The sequence below is a fragment of the Chlamydotis macqueenii genome, chromosome Z (genome assembly GCF_036417535.1).
Source record: "Chlamydotis macqueenii isolate bChlMac1 chromosome Z, bChlMac1.mat, whole genome shotgun sequence".
Classification (NCBI taxonomy): Eukaryota; Metazoa; Chordata; class Aves; order Otidiformes; family Otididae; genus Chlamydotis; species Chlamydotis macqueenii.
In genome coordinates this window covers 56,454,780-56,469,409 of record NC_141593.1, presented here as the reverse complement: position 1 = coordinate 56,469,409, position 14,630 = coordinate 56,454,780, and the positions used below count along the sequence as shown (strand labels likewise).

The following is a 14,630-nucleotide window of genomic DNA, read 5'->3' as shown; positions in this document are numbered from 1 at the left end:
AGTAAGCTTTAAACAAATAAGCAAGGTGCAAACTAAAAATGCTGCCAATCACATCATGGGCCGCATCATAAGAAGCATGACCAGCAGGTCAGGAGAGGTGATTCTGCCCCACTACTCTGCTCTTCTGAGACCCCACCTGGAGTACTGCATCCAGCTCTGGAGCCCCCAACATAAGAAGGACATGGACCAGTTGGAGAGGGTCCAGAGGAGGGCCACGAAGATGATGAGAGGGCTGGAGCACCTCTCCTATGAGGTCAGGCTGAGAGAGCTGGGGTTGTTCAGCCTGGCAAAAAGGAGGCTCTGGGGAGCCCTTATAGTAGCCTGCTGGTACTTGAAGAGGACCTACAGGAAAGATGGGGAGGGACTCTTTATCAGGGAATGTAGTGATAGGACAAAAGGTAATAGAGCGTAGATTTAGATTAGATATAAGGAAGTAATTCTTTACTGTGAGAGTGGTGAGACACTGGATCAGGTTGCCCAGAGAAACTGTGGATGCCCCATCCCTGGAAGTGCTCAAGGCCAGGCTGGATGAGACTTTGAGCAACCTGGTCTAGTGGAAGGTGTCCCTGCCTATGGCAGGGGGGTTGGAACTAGATGACCTTTAAGGTCCCTTCCAACCCAAACCATTCTATGATTCTATGATTTTGGAGGTTATTACTGGAAAGGACTATGGTATATTGATAGGGCTGTATAATTAAAACCTGTCTGCATTGCTCAAATAACTTCAAATGCTTAGCACATTAATTGGATACTTTTTCACACTGAACGAAATACTCTTTGCAAATACATTTCTTTTAAAAGCACAGACTCATTACACACCATGGACTCTAATACCAGTCTTCCAAACAAAAAACAAACTTGAGAACATCAGAGTTTTTAAAATTCAAAATACAATTTCACATTGTACCTTTGCAAAAGCTGCTGCAGTCATCTGAACTCGTCCCTCATCAGAAGCGTAGATTTTGAGATCATGTCGGTAAGTGCTATGTAATCTAAGTAAACCACATCCAGGAAATCCAGCATAATCTCCTACCAAACAAACATTTCACTCAAACTCTCATTTTGGACTTGATTTTCTTCCAAAGAGACTTATGCCATTCAACACTGTTTTAAAAACTAAATTTATTTTACCTTGTCCACCTGGATACATACACCTGAAAGCCCTTCCAAGCTCCTCTGCTTGAACCCTGCCTGCAGGGGTCAATTCTCCTCCCCATTTTAGAACCAGAAGCAAGGATGGCTCATTTCTTCTATTATCTAATTGTACACAGAGAAAGGAGTTTAGTAGTTAAATTTTTTTTTCAGCAAATGAAAAAAAATATTTGGACTATGCATGGCTTCAGTAAAGGATCTCTTCAACAATATGAGTCTTCAATAGCATTCTAAAATTACAAAAATATTGAGCTGGAGAACTAAATGGGCACTTAAACACAGAAATCTGAAATAGTTAAATTACAGAGAAAATGTAAGTGAAAAATATTTAGCACGACATCTGAGCCAAAAAGCAAGTTGAGACAGAAAAATTAAAAGAAATTGGATGCTAAATACCCTACAGTTATTTCCGTTAATAACCATGGGTAAAGGACCAGAAAAGCTTGTAAAAGTTTTGAAGATAGTAGTAAATGTTAAGTGGGATTTTCCCACTCCAGCCCCAAAACACTGTTTTTGGTGAATCACTGAAGATTGTTTTCACCCTACCTCTTACAAAAAAAAGTAGTGTTAGAATACAATTTGCTACGTATTTTTAGGTGTACCATTTAGCAGATTAAGAGGCTCTGAACATCTGCCAACAATACAAACATTCATTCAAAACAACATATTCCTTCTTCTTAACATCAAGACATGTTATACCACTAGTCTATGACTAAACCCATATGAAGCTAAATGATTAGGTGGAAAAGTAATACCATACCTTCTTCTTCACTGGAAGTCTTTGGGCAACCATGAGGAAGATATGTTAACTGAACTTTGCGATTTATGCCTGAAAAATGCCCATACCTAGTAGAAACAGGGGAAAGTGAAAGGGGAAAAGGGAGAGAAAGATTTTAAATATTTTCCTCCAAATCTGCTGTGCTCCCCTAACAGGATATAATAAATCTATGCTGGTCATTGGTTTGTGTATTTGACCACCATTTATTGAAGCAGTCCTTAGAACAAACGTGTCAACAAGCACAGAATGACTACAGAAATATCAGTCATTCTATAATGAAGCATTTAAAAACACTATCTACTACTTTTTTTCACAACACTGAACACAAAACTGGAAAAAAAAAGCAATTGTAGATTGCATGAGTAACTTGTCTATTCAGATCCACAATTACAGTGGCTATTGGAATCCAGAATCTGATCTGGCAGGGTAGGTGGACACCATTTTGTCAGCCAATTAAGTTCCCAAGTAGAACTCAGTATTTTAAACAACAGTCATAAATTTCAATCATAAATGCCTTTGCCCTATTTTTTTTTAAAATTCAAGTTATCTACTACCATTCAGAGTTCTGAGACCTCAGATCTTTAACAAATCCTGAAACTTAGTTTTCTCTTTAAAAAAAAAAAACCCAAAACCTAAATATTTCAGGCTTAATAACAAAGCCTTATTTATCTGGAATCCTCCAAGTTTGCTTTAAGTAGACAGTACACATGGTGAAAGTTCTTACTGGCTCCATCATGTCATCTGCAAGAAGCAGACCCTGCACTAAAATACTTTAAGTTTAAAAAAATGCAAGAAGATAAGATTTGAGATCAAAGGAAGTAATGTTTTCATGTAGGAATAATATTGAGACACTAGATAAAGCAGTAAGTTCAAGATAAGGAGAATAAACAGGAAGATGGCCTAGTTCTCCTTCATAATGTCAAATATGACATCCTTTCTCTTGATAACCCTTGTGCTTGAATTAATATAAATCACTGCATATTTGACAACCATTGCAATACAAACAGTAACTGGTCAAACAGGTCAAAATGGCAGGTACAATTTTCTTGCTATGAAGCCTGAAAATTAGACACTTACATTTCTAACACAGTCTTCAGCTGTTCAAGTTTTGCTTTACTTTCTTCAATTTCAGAATCATTGTTTTGCCCAAGTTCTACAAGGAGCTGCCTTGCTATATCAAGCACTTCCTAAAGAAAGGAAACATAGGATTTACTTAAACAAATAATTTATATTCATAAAATACTACAGCAATAAGATAAAGACAAACTTGCCTGCAGCTGTTTCGGTTTCTTCAGTTTTAGTTTTCCAGATTTATATCCATCACACTTTTCAAAGAGATCAAAAAATCTTTAAGAGAAAGAATATTGATTAAAAAACACAGTTAATAAGTTACATTATTTGAAAAGCATGTTAAGACCTGCACTACAGAGGTCAAACCAACCTTTACTCAAATCCCATTTCCCAAGAAAGTCTTCAACATATTAGAGAAATAAGAGCACTTAAAATCTTCACTTACTGACTTGCCAAGTGTTAAAAAAAAAAAAGTAGGGGTAAGATATTCTGTATATCAAATGACATAATATTTGAATATACAGCTATGTCAATTCTTAATCTTCTAGAATGATTGTGAACAGAAGCTGGGACCAAAAATACCAAATGAGCAATCCCACACATTTACAGCATGTATCTCTGAAGGCAAGAATCTAGTTCCAAACCAAAGAATTACTTTAAACTGAAATTGCATCTAATTCCAGGCCAATTATGTAAGGCACTTTTTGAACACTAACATAAATACAGTATCTACCAGAAATTCAGCCATCTAACTTTGACAAAAGTAAAAGACAAAAAGGTGGTGCAGCAAGATGAGAGCTCACACAAGAACAGCTATGATACAAGGAGAAAGGCAGAAGTCATGGTCAAATGTTGAAGCAGAAATATTCTCTGCTGCATTATTTTGAATCAAGACAAATGCATTCTAATTAAGATCAAGCAGGACTGTTCACAAGGCACAGCATGTGGTGAAGTCTGCACAATTAATTTGACAGTCCTGTTAGAATGAAAGGTGCATGCTTATTAATTAGCTGCAACATCAGTTACATTCAAAAGAAAACAACAAAAAAAACAACTTGTATGACGCAATAATTAATTGCTTGCACTTCCCCAAATAGTGAGCCCTGCACTAAATCATCCAAACTAATTCTTTCTAAGATTCTACTTACTTCTGATGTTTTACTTCCATTTTCATTTTTTGTTTTGGTGTTCGGTCCCCATGGCGTATTACAGCTATAACACATCTAAGCTCCATCCTGAAATTTCAAGAGAGTTGTATTTCACAGTTCTATATACAAGGGTCTTTTATTTGATATTAAAACCACCATGAATCAAGACAACTGACAAAGTCATAGTTATCTGACATAACTACAGAAGTGATGGAAGGATATGCAAGAATATATGGTTAACTGAAAATGGTGTAAGGTATAAAATATAAATATTGATTTTAAGACTTGGGTAACTACAGAACATCTATTTTAAGTAGTTTTTAAAAAAACGATTGAGGTTCATTAAATGAGAGAGCATGTTTATTAGAAGCGTATATTAAGTTGGTGCTGAAACAATGATTAGCAGTGAAGGAAGCTATGCATAAAAGACACTACACTTGAAATTCTGCTGTTCTATACTCAGCTTGACTAAGGGTCAGAAACTCTGATTGCTGGCATAGCAATTGTGATTCCTTCCTTGTTTTCATCACACAAAACAAGCGTTCATAGGTCAAAGTGGGCACACCTTGTGAAGAGAAAAAAAAATTCACACAAAAATTACATTAGAAGTTTGCACAATTCAGGTGTAGCTACTATTTTCTTACATTGTTCCAGAGGTGGTTGGCACAATAGGGATATCTTCAGCTTCCAAAGGAATAGACCATGGTATCTGAAACTGGGGAGCAAGTTCTCTCATTATGATATTTCTAAAAAAAGGGTTGAAAAGAAAAAAAAAAATTGTTTAAAGCACAGCTTATACAACACATACAAACTCCAAACCAAACAGATAATATACACATGCATTTTTATCAATGCTGTTTTATAGCACTAGCACTCATGAATCTCTAAGATGCGTATTTTTCATTTAATTATATTAGAAAAACCTACTTAAACAACAATTTAAACAATTATTACAACTTCTACAGAGACAACATTCGCCTAAAGGCCCTGGATTTATAAGAAATCTCAGTTTTTGAACTCCACTTCCTTAAAGAGTTCTTGGATAGGATTTATTCTTGTTCATCTAAATATTCAGACACCTGACTCCATTGCCTAACTCAAAGTGCCTGATAATCAGCAAGCCATTCTCATCAAAAAGTAACTGGTACCTTTAGTAGTAATTTCTCAGCAGTTTCTGTGATAGAACCGGAAAAATACGTAGAGTCGCCGGTCACAACGACAAAATTATAACACTGCCTCCACCTACAGAAGATTTTAAAATCTTGCTAACGTTCTGTTTCCCAAGTATATACTGAGCTTCAGATTAATACCTACATAAGAAGCAGTAACACTGAGAAATAAAGTTGTGCACCTTAAAACAGCGTAAGTCAAAATTTAATTTCCAAAAAGCTCAAAAAATTAACACTGCAATGTATATTACCTTTAACGAATAAAGCATAAGGAAAAATGAGGCAATAACTTTTTTCAGAGTATTGAACAGCTGCAACAATTTGAATGAAGTCAAAATGGGTCTGAGAATTGTAACTCTAACTCCAAAAGTGGCCTACAACAACAGGAGTATAGTTGTTATCTAGGATTTCAGCTTAGCTTTTCCTCCATTTAGTAAGATCCCAGACTGTTTGATAATGCAGAAAATCATGCTGTATCTCATCTGTGCAATCTTTCTGTAAAGTCAGTTTAACTGGCCAAAATGAGATTAACCTTCTTTGAAGGCAACATTTCATTGGCATAGAGTTCACTACTCAATTCTTTATGATCCCTTATAATACCTTTTTTTGCTACCAAAAGCATAGAGAAGATGGTATGGCAGAAGACACCATGATACTACATTAGTTTGGATTTACCAGTATGAAATCCACAAATATACAGCTATACACCAGCTTCAGATAAAGAACAATGTACATTAATTTGGGAGTATATTAAACAGCAGCAAGCATAAGCATCCAGTGGTGCTTCTCTACTTCAAAAAAATCTCAACTACCTTTAAGAACTGAATCCAACTTCCAAAATACTTATTCAGTTAGCTTTAAGTGTTCACAAAACACTCAGACTCAGATGTTTTAGATTATTTTAGGAATAAGGAATTTATTTAGGATCTATTTAGTGATTTAGGATTTTTTTAAAAATATTTTATTTATTTTACTATTTTATTTAATTACTTATTTTACATGATATTTCATTTTAAATAATTCATCTAGGAATAAGGAATAAGTAATACATAAACTATAGTCACACACAAGAGTAAACAGGCAACACTCCTGAAATAAATCAGTAAACTCTTACCCCAGTATCTTAGCACAATCATCATAGTATTTCATGGAGTTTTTCACAAAACTGAAGCCATTCACGTCACAGACATAGGACTGTCCATTAGCACGCAGCAAATCGAAGCCACAAACTGTTTGCTGTTTTTTAAGAACAAAAGTTCAAGTCATTGATCACCTTCTTTAGGATTGTTTACTCTAAATAAACATTGTATTTTAATGTGGTATTCATCTGAAAACATGATAAAAATATGATAGACTTTATAGTAAGTACCTTTTGCTAGTTCCAGGTTAGGTTCACTCATGTCATGCAAACATCTTCCTGTTTTTAACTTTATACCCCCAACTTGATTGTACCCTTCCTACATATCCGTATCAGTACTGAAGGTAAAGTTCACATGTACACAAACTTAACCTTCAAGATTTACAGCATAAGCAACAAGGAGCCTACAAATTTCCCATTTTCATAGTAGTTTCCCCGTACATATAGTTTTTAAGGGTGGCAAGCAAGAAATGACAAAATATTGATAAAAACCTTTTTATCCAAATTTAAATTTCACAGGATAGTTTTGACATTGCCATAAGATTGGCATTATTAGTACAGGATACTAGATGCTATTTCAACAGATTACTTTTTTAGACCTTGAAGCCCACTTTGGTCGGTGATAGAGGTTCACACTCCACAGGTTCCAGAATGACATCACAATTACACACAGGTAATGGGACAGACTGAAACACAGTCTTTTAATAAGACAGGTGAAAGGAGGGTAAGAGACTGAATGAACTTTTGAACAAAGGAATCTTTATACAAAAATGGAAACTATCAAATACTTCAAATAAGGACCTCGTCACGTCAGTACCAAATTAATATTTAACTGGGCCCAATGTAATCACTAGGTAACAAAAATTACAAAAATTTGGCTACCGAAATTGTGTTTTTCTAACTTAGTAAACACATAAACATAGTATGTGAATATATTATGCATAGAACAGATACACTGTGGACTAGCAAAGCAAAATAGCAACATGTTAATTCAGGAAATTTATGCAATGTAAGCAACCCATCCAGAACTTCTCAATTCATTAAAGGAAGAATTCTAGATTAAAGAAAGACGTGGATGTGGAAGTTCAACCTTTCACCTTCCTAAGAGTTCTGCAGCAATTATCACTGCTAGCTCTGTGCCCTAAAAGCCTACGGAAGTTTCATGTAATAAACAATTAATTAACACTAAATGTTTGACCAGATATGAAAGTAATTGGCTTACTTTAAAGGCAAGGCATACTTTCCAAGCAATTAACTTCTCTCTTGCATTCAGGATGACTGGATACCTGACTTCTTTTCCTTCACTATCTCGTTCTACCTTGCCATCCAAAGCTGGAGACTTCCGGGCTTCAGCATGAGCATAGTCTGGACCTACTGTGTACACCTTTATTGAAAAACAGGAACTCTTGATACTATGCAATTAAATTATATTACATATATGCATACACCTTGCTGAATTGCATCTAATGTGATAATGACGTCAAAAGGTACTAGCTGCTTTCATAACTGAAAACATCACGCTAAAGTACCTTCCTCAAATGGCATTCTCTGCCTTCAGAGAACACCCATCTTTTACTGACAACCTAGAATAAAGCAAGAGGAGAAAACAGCTGGAGCACAGGTAAAGAAAAATAATTACAAAACTTGATGAATAAAAATGCATTTCTTAATTATTGAGATACAGAGATAAGGAATAAAATTTTCCTCTCCAAAACATCTGCAGAACAAATTAATTTGAGAATTATTTCAGTTTACTTGATTATGGAGATCTGTCTGCAAGTTTGAGTGATTCTCTTAATTGAAAATATTTTATATTTTAGGCAGGACTAAACAAAGCAAAGACCTACTCAGTTTTAGCATGACAAGGCAGGAGCTTGAGAGAATGATTGTGCTACCTACTCTGCTGCAGTTCCAATAGTTACTGATAAGATTGGGGCATATGCTAGAAGAGACTTGTCAGTAGCTCTCAAAAATGGGTTACTGTCACTTTAATTAAAAATAAAACTCTACTCTTTGATAAAAAAGTAAACAAGATGATTGCAAATATTGCCAATTTAGTCACTTTAGTCAAGAAGGTGAGTTGCATGAAGTTGCCTAATATAAAGCCTACAGTCTTGTTTCTTGAAGAAAATCCATTATTTTTTGGGGGATGTAGAAGCCCACAGCTGCTACTTGATGACTACAGTACAAGTAATCAAAATAGTCCCCACTCCTCAAGTCATTTGCATCTCTTCAGGTTGCAAAAACTTTTCTTTTTGGAAACAGTTTGTAAAGCTCTTACACAGATGCCTCTAAACTCAGATTAACCTACTGCAAAGCGCTGCACAATATAACCATCTGAAAAGTATAGCTCACGAAAACATAAAGAATGGTTTATTTGTTTGAGAACATAAAGTGAGAATTCCTCTCTCATATCACCCAGTGGGAGAAGATGACTGCAATTGATAAATTGGCTCTTTGGTCTAAGATTTGATTAGATCTCACGCTCTCTAAACCTCCATTTTTTGTCTAAATACAGTGATCTCTCATGAATGCTGTAAAACATTTGTTTCATATGTTTTATGTTAGGCTTAAAATAGCCAGAACTAAGACAAAGAGAAAGAAAGCAATCTCCATACGTGGCTGGCTTTAACAGCTATTCTGTTATTACTCTATTTTAGCATTCTTTTGTGATAGCTAATCTTTACACCTGTTAAGCAAATAAATGAACAAAAGAGTGAAAATAATTACAGATAAGATCAATGCATACAATCACTTCATACAATTTTAGTACATAACTTTTGTTTATTCATTAGAATACTGAGATAATTGATGAAATATATTTCAATTACTGATTTCTTTGTAACCTTCAGATAAAATATCAAGACAGCTTCTATCTGTTTACACAGGAAAATGTATGCTGTTCTAGCACTAATGTAGTACAAAAAAGAAAGACAATGTCTCAGGTAATAAGCCTCCAGCATTTGATTTCAACAACTTAAAGAAAGCTGCTCTACATTACAAGTACTGTGTTTAGCTAGAATAAAATTACCTTCTTTACTTATGAACTGTATCAAAACATCATTAAAATTAATCCTTGACACAAAGATACACTTTCATCTTTCAAATTGACAAGCTCTTGGAGCACTTGATTGTTCTAAATATAAATACCTTCACATCAGTGCCATCTGTAGGCATGAATTCCTCATAAATATAGGAGCCTGTTTTTCTCACACTGCTTTCAGGGGAATAAACACTGCTTCTGCTGCCAATCTGAAATGAATATTCTTCTATTAATAAACTCACAGTCTACTGTCTGAGAAACATTAAAACTTGTTAAAATAACATACCTGTACTGAGAAAACACCTCCTGGACCAAATGAAGCAAGTAGGTTTTGATCATTCCTAAACGATTTTGATAAGATTCTAAAAGTGCACTTATAGCATATGCTTCTTTTACCTGTAAGAATCTGCAGTGGCTGGCAATCTATTGCAAGGAACAAGGTTCTTCATTCAGTCTACACACTCTCCTGAAATGAATTTCTCTGATCTGCCACTACTCCTATAGAAGTAGGACATGATAACACAGGTCTCAGCTAACAAAATATGGACAGAACTACTCTACAATTCTGTTAAACATCTACAACTTTTCAATATCTTTAGTACAATACTCTCACCTTTCGAAAGAGCCTCTGGCTTCCACCCCCAGCAGATGTTGGATAATAAATGTAAACATTGTGGTCCTCAGCACTAACTGGCTTTTCTACAAAAGGCTTTTGGAAAATTTCTCCATTCACTTCCACATGATCTTCTCCTTCAATCAAGTTGCACTCTGAAGAAACAGTGTGAACAATAGACATGTAATAATACATTCATGGAATGACATGATTAGGGATTTGGGGTAATTTTGCAGGTTGAAATAAAAAGATTGTACTATATTTTTGGTTCTCTGATTTGTTACTGACTGCACAAAGACTTGATGATCATGTGCTGAACATGTCTGCTCTACTACGCCTATTTTATGTTACTTCAATACTATGTTCCAGGATTTCTGTTGATTCCCTCAGTGTCAGACAAGGAATTGTCTCCTACAGATGCATAAGCTTGCATAGGTGTTATTTTTTTGGAAATGTTTTGAAGACAGAGGGTAGGGCTGTCTGTCTCTTATTCAGTGCCTTTCTCTGAAATACCAGGAAGACGGCAGATGGACAGTGAACATTGTGTTGTGCCAGATGCAATAGTACTTTTAACAGGCTGAAAATTGTCTCATACTATGTTACTGATGCACCCTGAACAGAGGATCAGGTCCTCTGGAATTGGGAATCAGGAATCTCTTCAATACTGGCTGGCTGCATGCAGCAGCTTTTATTTGACTTTTGTAGCATAAATGAATCCTTTTCCCCCTAGATTATGCAGACATTATAACCTAAAATTTCCTACCTCTTAAGAGTTACACCACAGTAATACTTCAATTTTACTTTTTTTTTGCTTATCTCTTGCTCTTGTGTCTTGACCTGTCATTGCAACTTCCTATTGTTGCTGTAAGTTTTCATTTTAGTAGAAAAAGCTATTATGTTTGTTTTCAGGTACAGAAAAAAATAATTCCAACTTACATTCAGAGTATGTCATCTGCAGATCCACCTGGACTAGATTTTGCTTACATGGCTGCTTGTACTTAGAAGCAAAAGTATTCAATACTCTGACTTGTTTTAATCAATATTACTTTCCTAAGTAAAATGTAAAATTACTAATTATTGTGGGTAATGTATCATCACGAATGCTGCTCTCTTTGGTGACATGTTAGAATCTCAGTTTGATTTTGGAGGCCATTATATTCTAGTGTCCGACAACAGCTGTAAGAGGACTGTCAATCATGCTTTCAGATGCATACTTGTACTGCCTTTGGCTGGGATGGAGTTAATTTTCTTCACAGCAGCTGGTATGGTGCTACATTTTGAATTTGTGACTAGAACAGTCTTGATGTTTTAATTACTGCTGAACAGTGCTTAGACAGCCTGAAGGCCTTTTCCATTTCATATACTGTCCCCACAGCCAGTAGGGGTTGAGCCACAACAATACTCTAAATAATGGAAGAGAAATCAACCTCTGCACCAATGAATTAATTGTCTAGCAGGAGACATTTATCTTTCAGTTACATATGCACTGTTCTCCAGTGGAAACAAAGAGATGCCAGTGGTTGATATTTCAGTCATCAGTTTTTACCTTGGGGATTGTTTGGATCACGGTTCAAAACTGCATAGCGAGGAAGTAAAATGCCTTCAGCTTTAAGAATACCATATACTTCTCTCCTAGAAGAAAAGAACAAAAGTTGCACAGTAAGACTGCAAATCCTGCCAATATTTCTATTTTACAGTTCATGAATAAAGGAGAAAAATATTTTTTTTTAATATCACAGAAGTAAGATTGCATATATAACACTCTACTTATTAATATAATGCTTTAAAGGTCACTGACACAGCTGTACCTTGCAGTGATCTCATAAATATAAATAAAAATGTAATTTGCCATGCCAGTCCTCTCCTTCCACTCTGGCAGTGCAACAGCAATTTAAATAGAACAATTCTCTTGTTAAAGGAGATTATTAACATGAAAGGTTGAAAAAGTTGATACAGGACAGCAGCTGAAGCCATCCAAAACAGCAAGTCTGCTCACTGCTCAGAAGGCTCCAGTGTTTATGTATTTTGCTCGCTATTGTTTTGTTAATATTTGCTATGCATGATTGCAGCCTCAAAATAAAATTCACTTTGAATAACCACATGATCTTTGCATACCAAAAACCTGTGTTAAGTATCCACTTAACAGGAAAAAAGACTAAGGTACATTAATTCTATAATTACAGGAGATTGTAGAATTGCTACACATACCTATGTTATACATATTGTCAGAGTTTAAACTCTTTTATTTGCTAAGCTTTAGACAAATGTATCATAGAATTTCTACCTTGGTAAACCTTCAGATGTACCAACAAAAAAGCAGTAAAAGAAAAAACACACCTAGAGACATATTCCAGAAAACTATGCATACATTAATAAAACATAACATTCACTGTAATTTTATTTAGACTGCTGTACAATACACTGGAAATGTTGCTATGCAATACCAACAGATTCTTCCAGTCTATGACTTAAAAGTAGTTTGCTGTTTACAGGTAATTAGTGTTACTTACCTATCTTGTATGTGATACTGCATATTCAAGTCATTGATTATGAACGGATTCCTGAGTTTTGCATAGGCAACTGCTTTGTCCAGTGGAAATCCTAAAATATTTAGTAAGGCAAATAAATTAAAACTACAAGACACAATACCAGTAAAAAGTCTGGAAGCTTCATATTCAAGCTTTAGAGTACAACAAGAGATACGGCTTAAGTATATTAAGTATATTAAGGATATTCCCTCAACTATAGACACACATAACATTAGCTTAAGACGATCATGAAACTACAGCCTAACTTCAGTAAAGCACGCCAAAAATAGTGGTCCTGTCTCCAATTCCCTCCTCCTCACTCTACATGCCCTCTACTTCCATTGGGCCAGAACTAAGGCTTTTATTGCCTCTGCCTAAAAATACAATTTTTAACTTCAGACTATTCATTTTTGGTTCACTGCCCAGCCTCACAAAAAAACATAGATATTAGCAGAGATACATGAACAAGTGGCCAGAAACCCAGCACTCCCATTGAGAAAGTAGCATGCCTTTCCAGTTATTGGACCAAGTAAGTATTAGATCACCATTTCCACTGCCTCTACAAATATTTACCAGTGGAATAGCTATTTTAAATACCATGTCAGACAGGACTTTCTCAAGCAATGAAAACAGTATAATTTTAAAAGCTTGTATTTTATACATATTATAATAAACAAGACAAATGAAACCTAGGAAACTAAACAAGACAAATATTCCTAGGAAAATCCAATGAAACTACAAGACGAAAAAAAAAAAAGGAACCTCAAACTGGTTAAAGTATTTAGACATCAAAAATATTTATGGTATTATTAGAAGGTTTACCTTTAGAATGAAAAGAAATGAGACAGTCACATAAAGGCCAGTTTTCTACTGGCTCATTCAAAATAACATCCTCTTCAAATATTACCACAGTTATGTACTTAAACATGGAGAGGCGTTCAAGAATTTCTTTCATTGGTTTGGACTTAGATTTCTTAGCCATCGAACAAATCCCAACTGCGATTTGTCTTTCTGGTGGCTGAAGACGGGGGGGGGAAAAAAGCAATTATTATTTTTAGTTTTCTCAGAACACAACAGGGTTTTAGCAGCACAATGCTACAGCAGTTATTTTCTGTTAAAATTCAGGTACTACCTTTAATTTGGTTTTTAATCAAGTAAATTGCTAGCACATAACAAAATGCAGCATGACAGCACATCGCACTGCATCCTTATGAAGAATGTCTCAAAAAATGAAACTGTTCAATAGCTCTACACTATTTTTTGTGAGTATTGTATCATGAAGAAATACACAGGATCAAAATCTAAGTTAGAAATGTCAAATCTGAACAAAATCATACTTGTGGCTTACTGTAAAATGAACTAACAATTCATTTTAAAATTTTTCTACATCTACTCAGTAGTCACAAGGCTTCTCATCTTATTACCTGATATTACAAGTGAATTATGGAAAGCAAAACTAGTAAATGAGAAAATACTGTTCTAGATTTCTGAGCTATTTTGTGCACAGACAGTTTCACTTTTCTTCTGCATACTCTGTATTTTCTTTCATGTTATACACCTTTAAAAATTTCTTTCCCTCCGTGGTAATCCTAAGTGCAACAGCCAACCAAAACAAAAAAAATAAACTCAGAACAATCCTTTATTTCAACTTACTGTTCTTTTAAACCACAGCCAATTACCTTCCCTCACTAAAACACACTGACTGAATTGACCTGCCTGAGCTGCTAATTTTGCACTATTTCTCTGCATTACCAAGTTATATTTAATCACAGTGCAGTGCTTTAGCAATACCTCCTTGCATGCAATTTTTTAAACATGCTTGCAATCAGTGAAAATTCAATCCGATTATTCCCTGAAGTGAAATGTTACAGACGAAAAGAGCAGCAAAATACACCTAAAAAAATGACATAACATGATGACTTACGCATAATAAAATTAAGAGTTTGTCTTAAAAAAACTAAAAACTGCTAGCACAGTGCTAAAATACAAT

General features: G+C 35.1%; 1 protein-coding gene across 10 annotated transcripts in view; it reads right to left on the bottom strand.

Moving 5' to 3' along the window:
• The window catches only part of PPIP5K2 (diphosphoinositol pentakisphosphate kinase 2), a 57,272-nt gene that overhangs the window by 28,746 nt on the left and 13,896 nt on the right, over positions 1–14,630 (bottom strand). For 9 of the 10 annotated variants that reach the window (XM_086769853.1, XM_086769856.1, XM_086769860.1 and 6 more), the window contains exons 3-16: positions 13,463–13,658; positions 12,623–12,713; positions 11,659–11,744; positions 10,113–10,267; positions 9,607–9,708; positions 7,679–7,840; positions 6,433–6,554; positions 4,794–4,895; positions 4,150–4,236; positions 3,198–3,277; positions 3,008–3,113; positions 1,913–1,998; positions 1,132–1,257; positions 908–1,029 (exon numbers count right to left, since the gene is read on the bottom strand). In XM_086769853.1, the coding sequence (XP_086625979.1) occupies positions 908–1,029; positions 1,132–1,257; positions 1,913–1,998; positions 3,008–3,113; positions 3,198–3,277; positions 4,150–4,236; positions 4,794–4,895; positions 6,433–6,554; positions 7,679–7,840; positions 9,607–9,708; positions 10,113–10,267; positions 11,659–11,744; positions 12,623–12,713; positions 13,463–13,658 (1,623 nt within the window). The remainder of the gene's footprint in view (positions 1–907; positions 1,030–1,131; positions 1,258–1,912; positions 1,999–3,007; positions 3,114–3,197; positions 3,278–4,149; positions 4,237–4,793; positions 4,896–6,432; positions 6,555–7,678; positions 7,841–9,606; positions 9,709–10,112; positions 10,268–11,658; positions 11,745–12,622; positions 12,714–13,462; positions 13,659–14,630) is intronic. The other variant, XM_086769857.1, reaches the window with a different exon arrangement.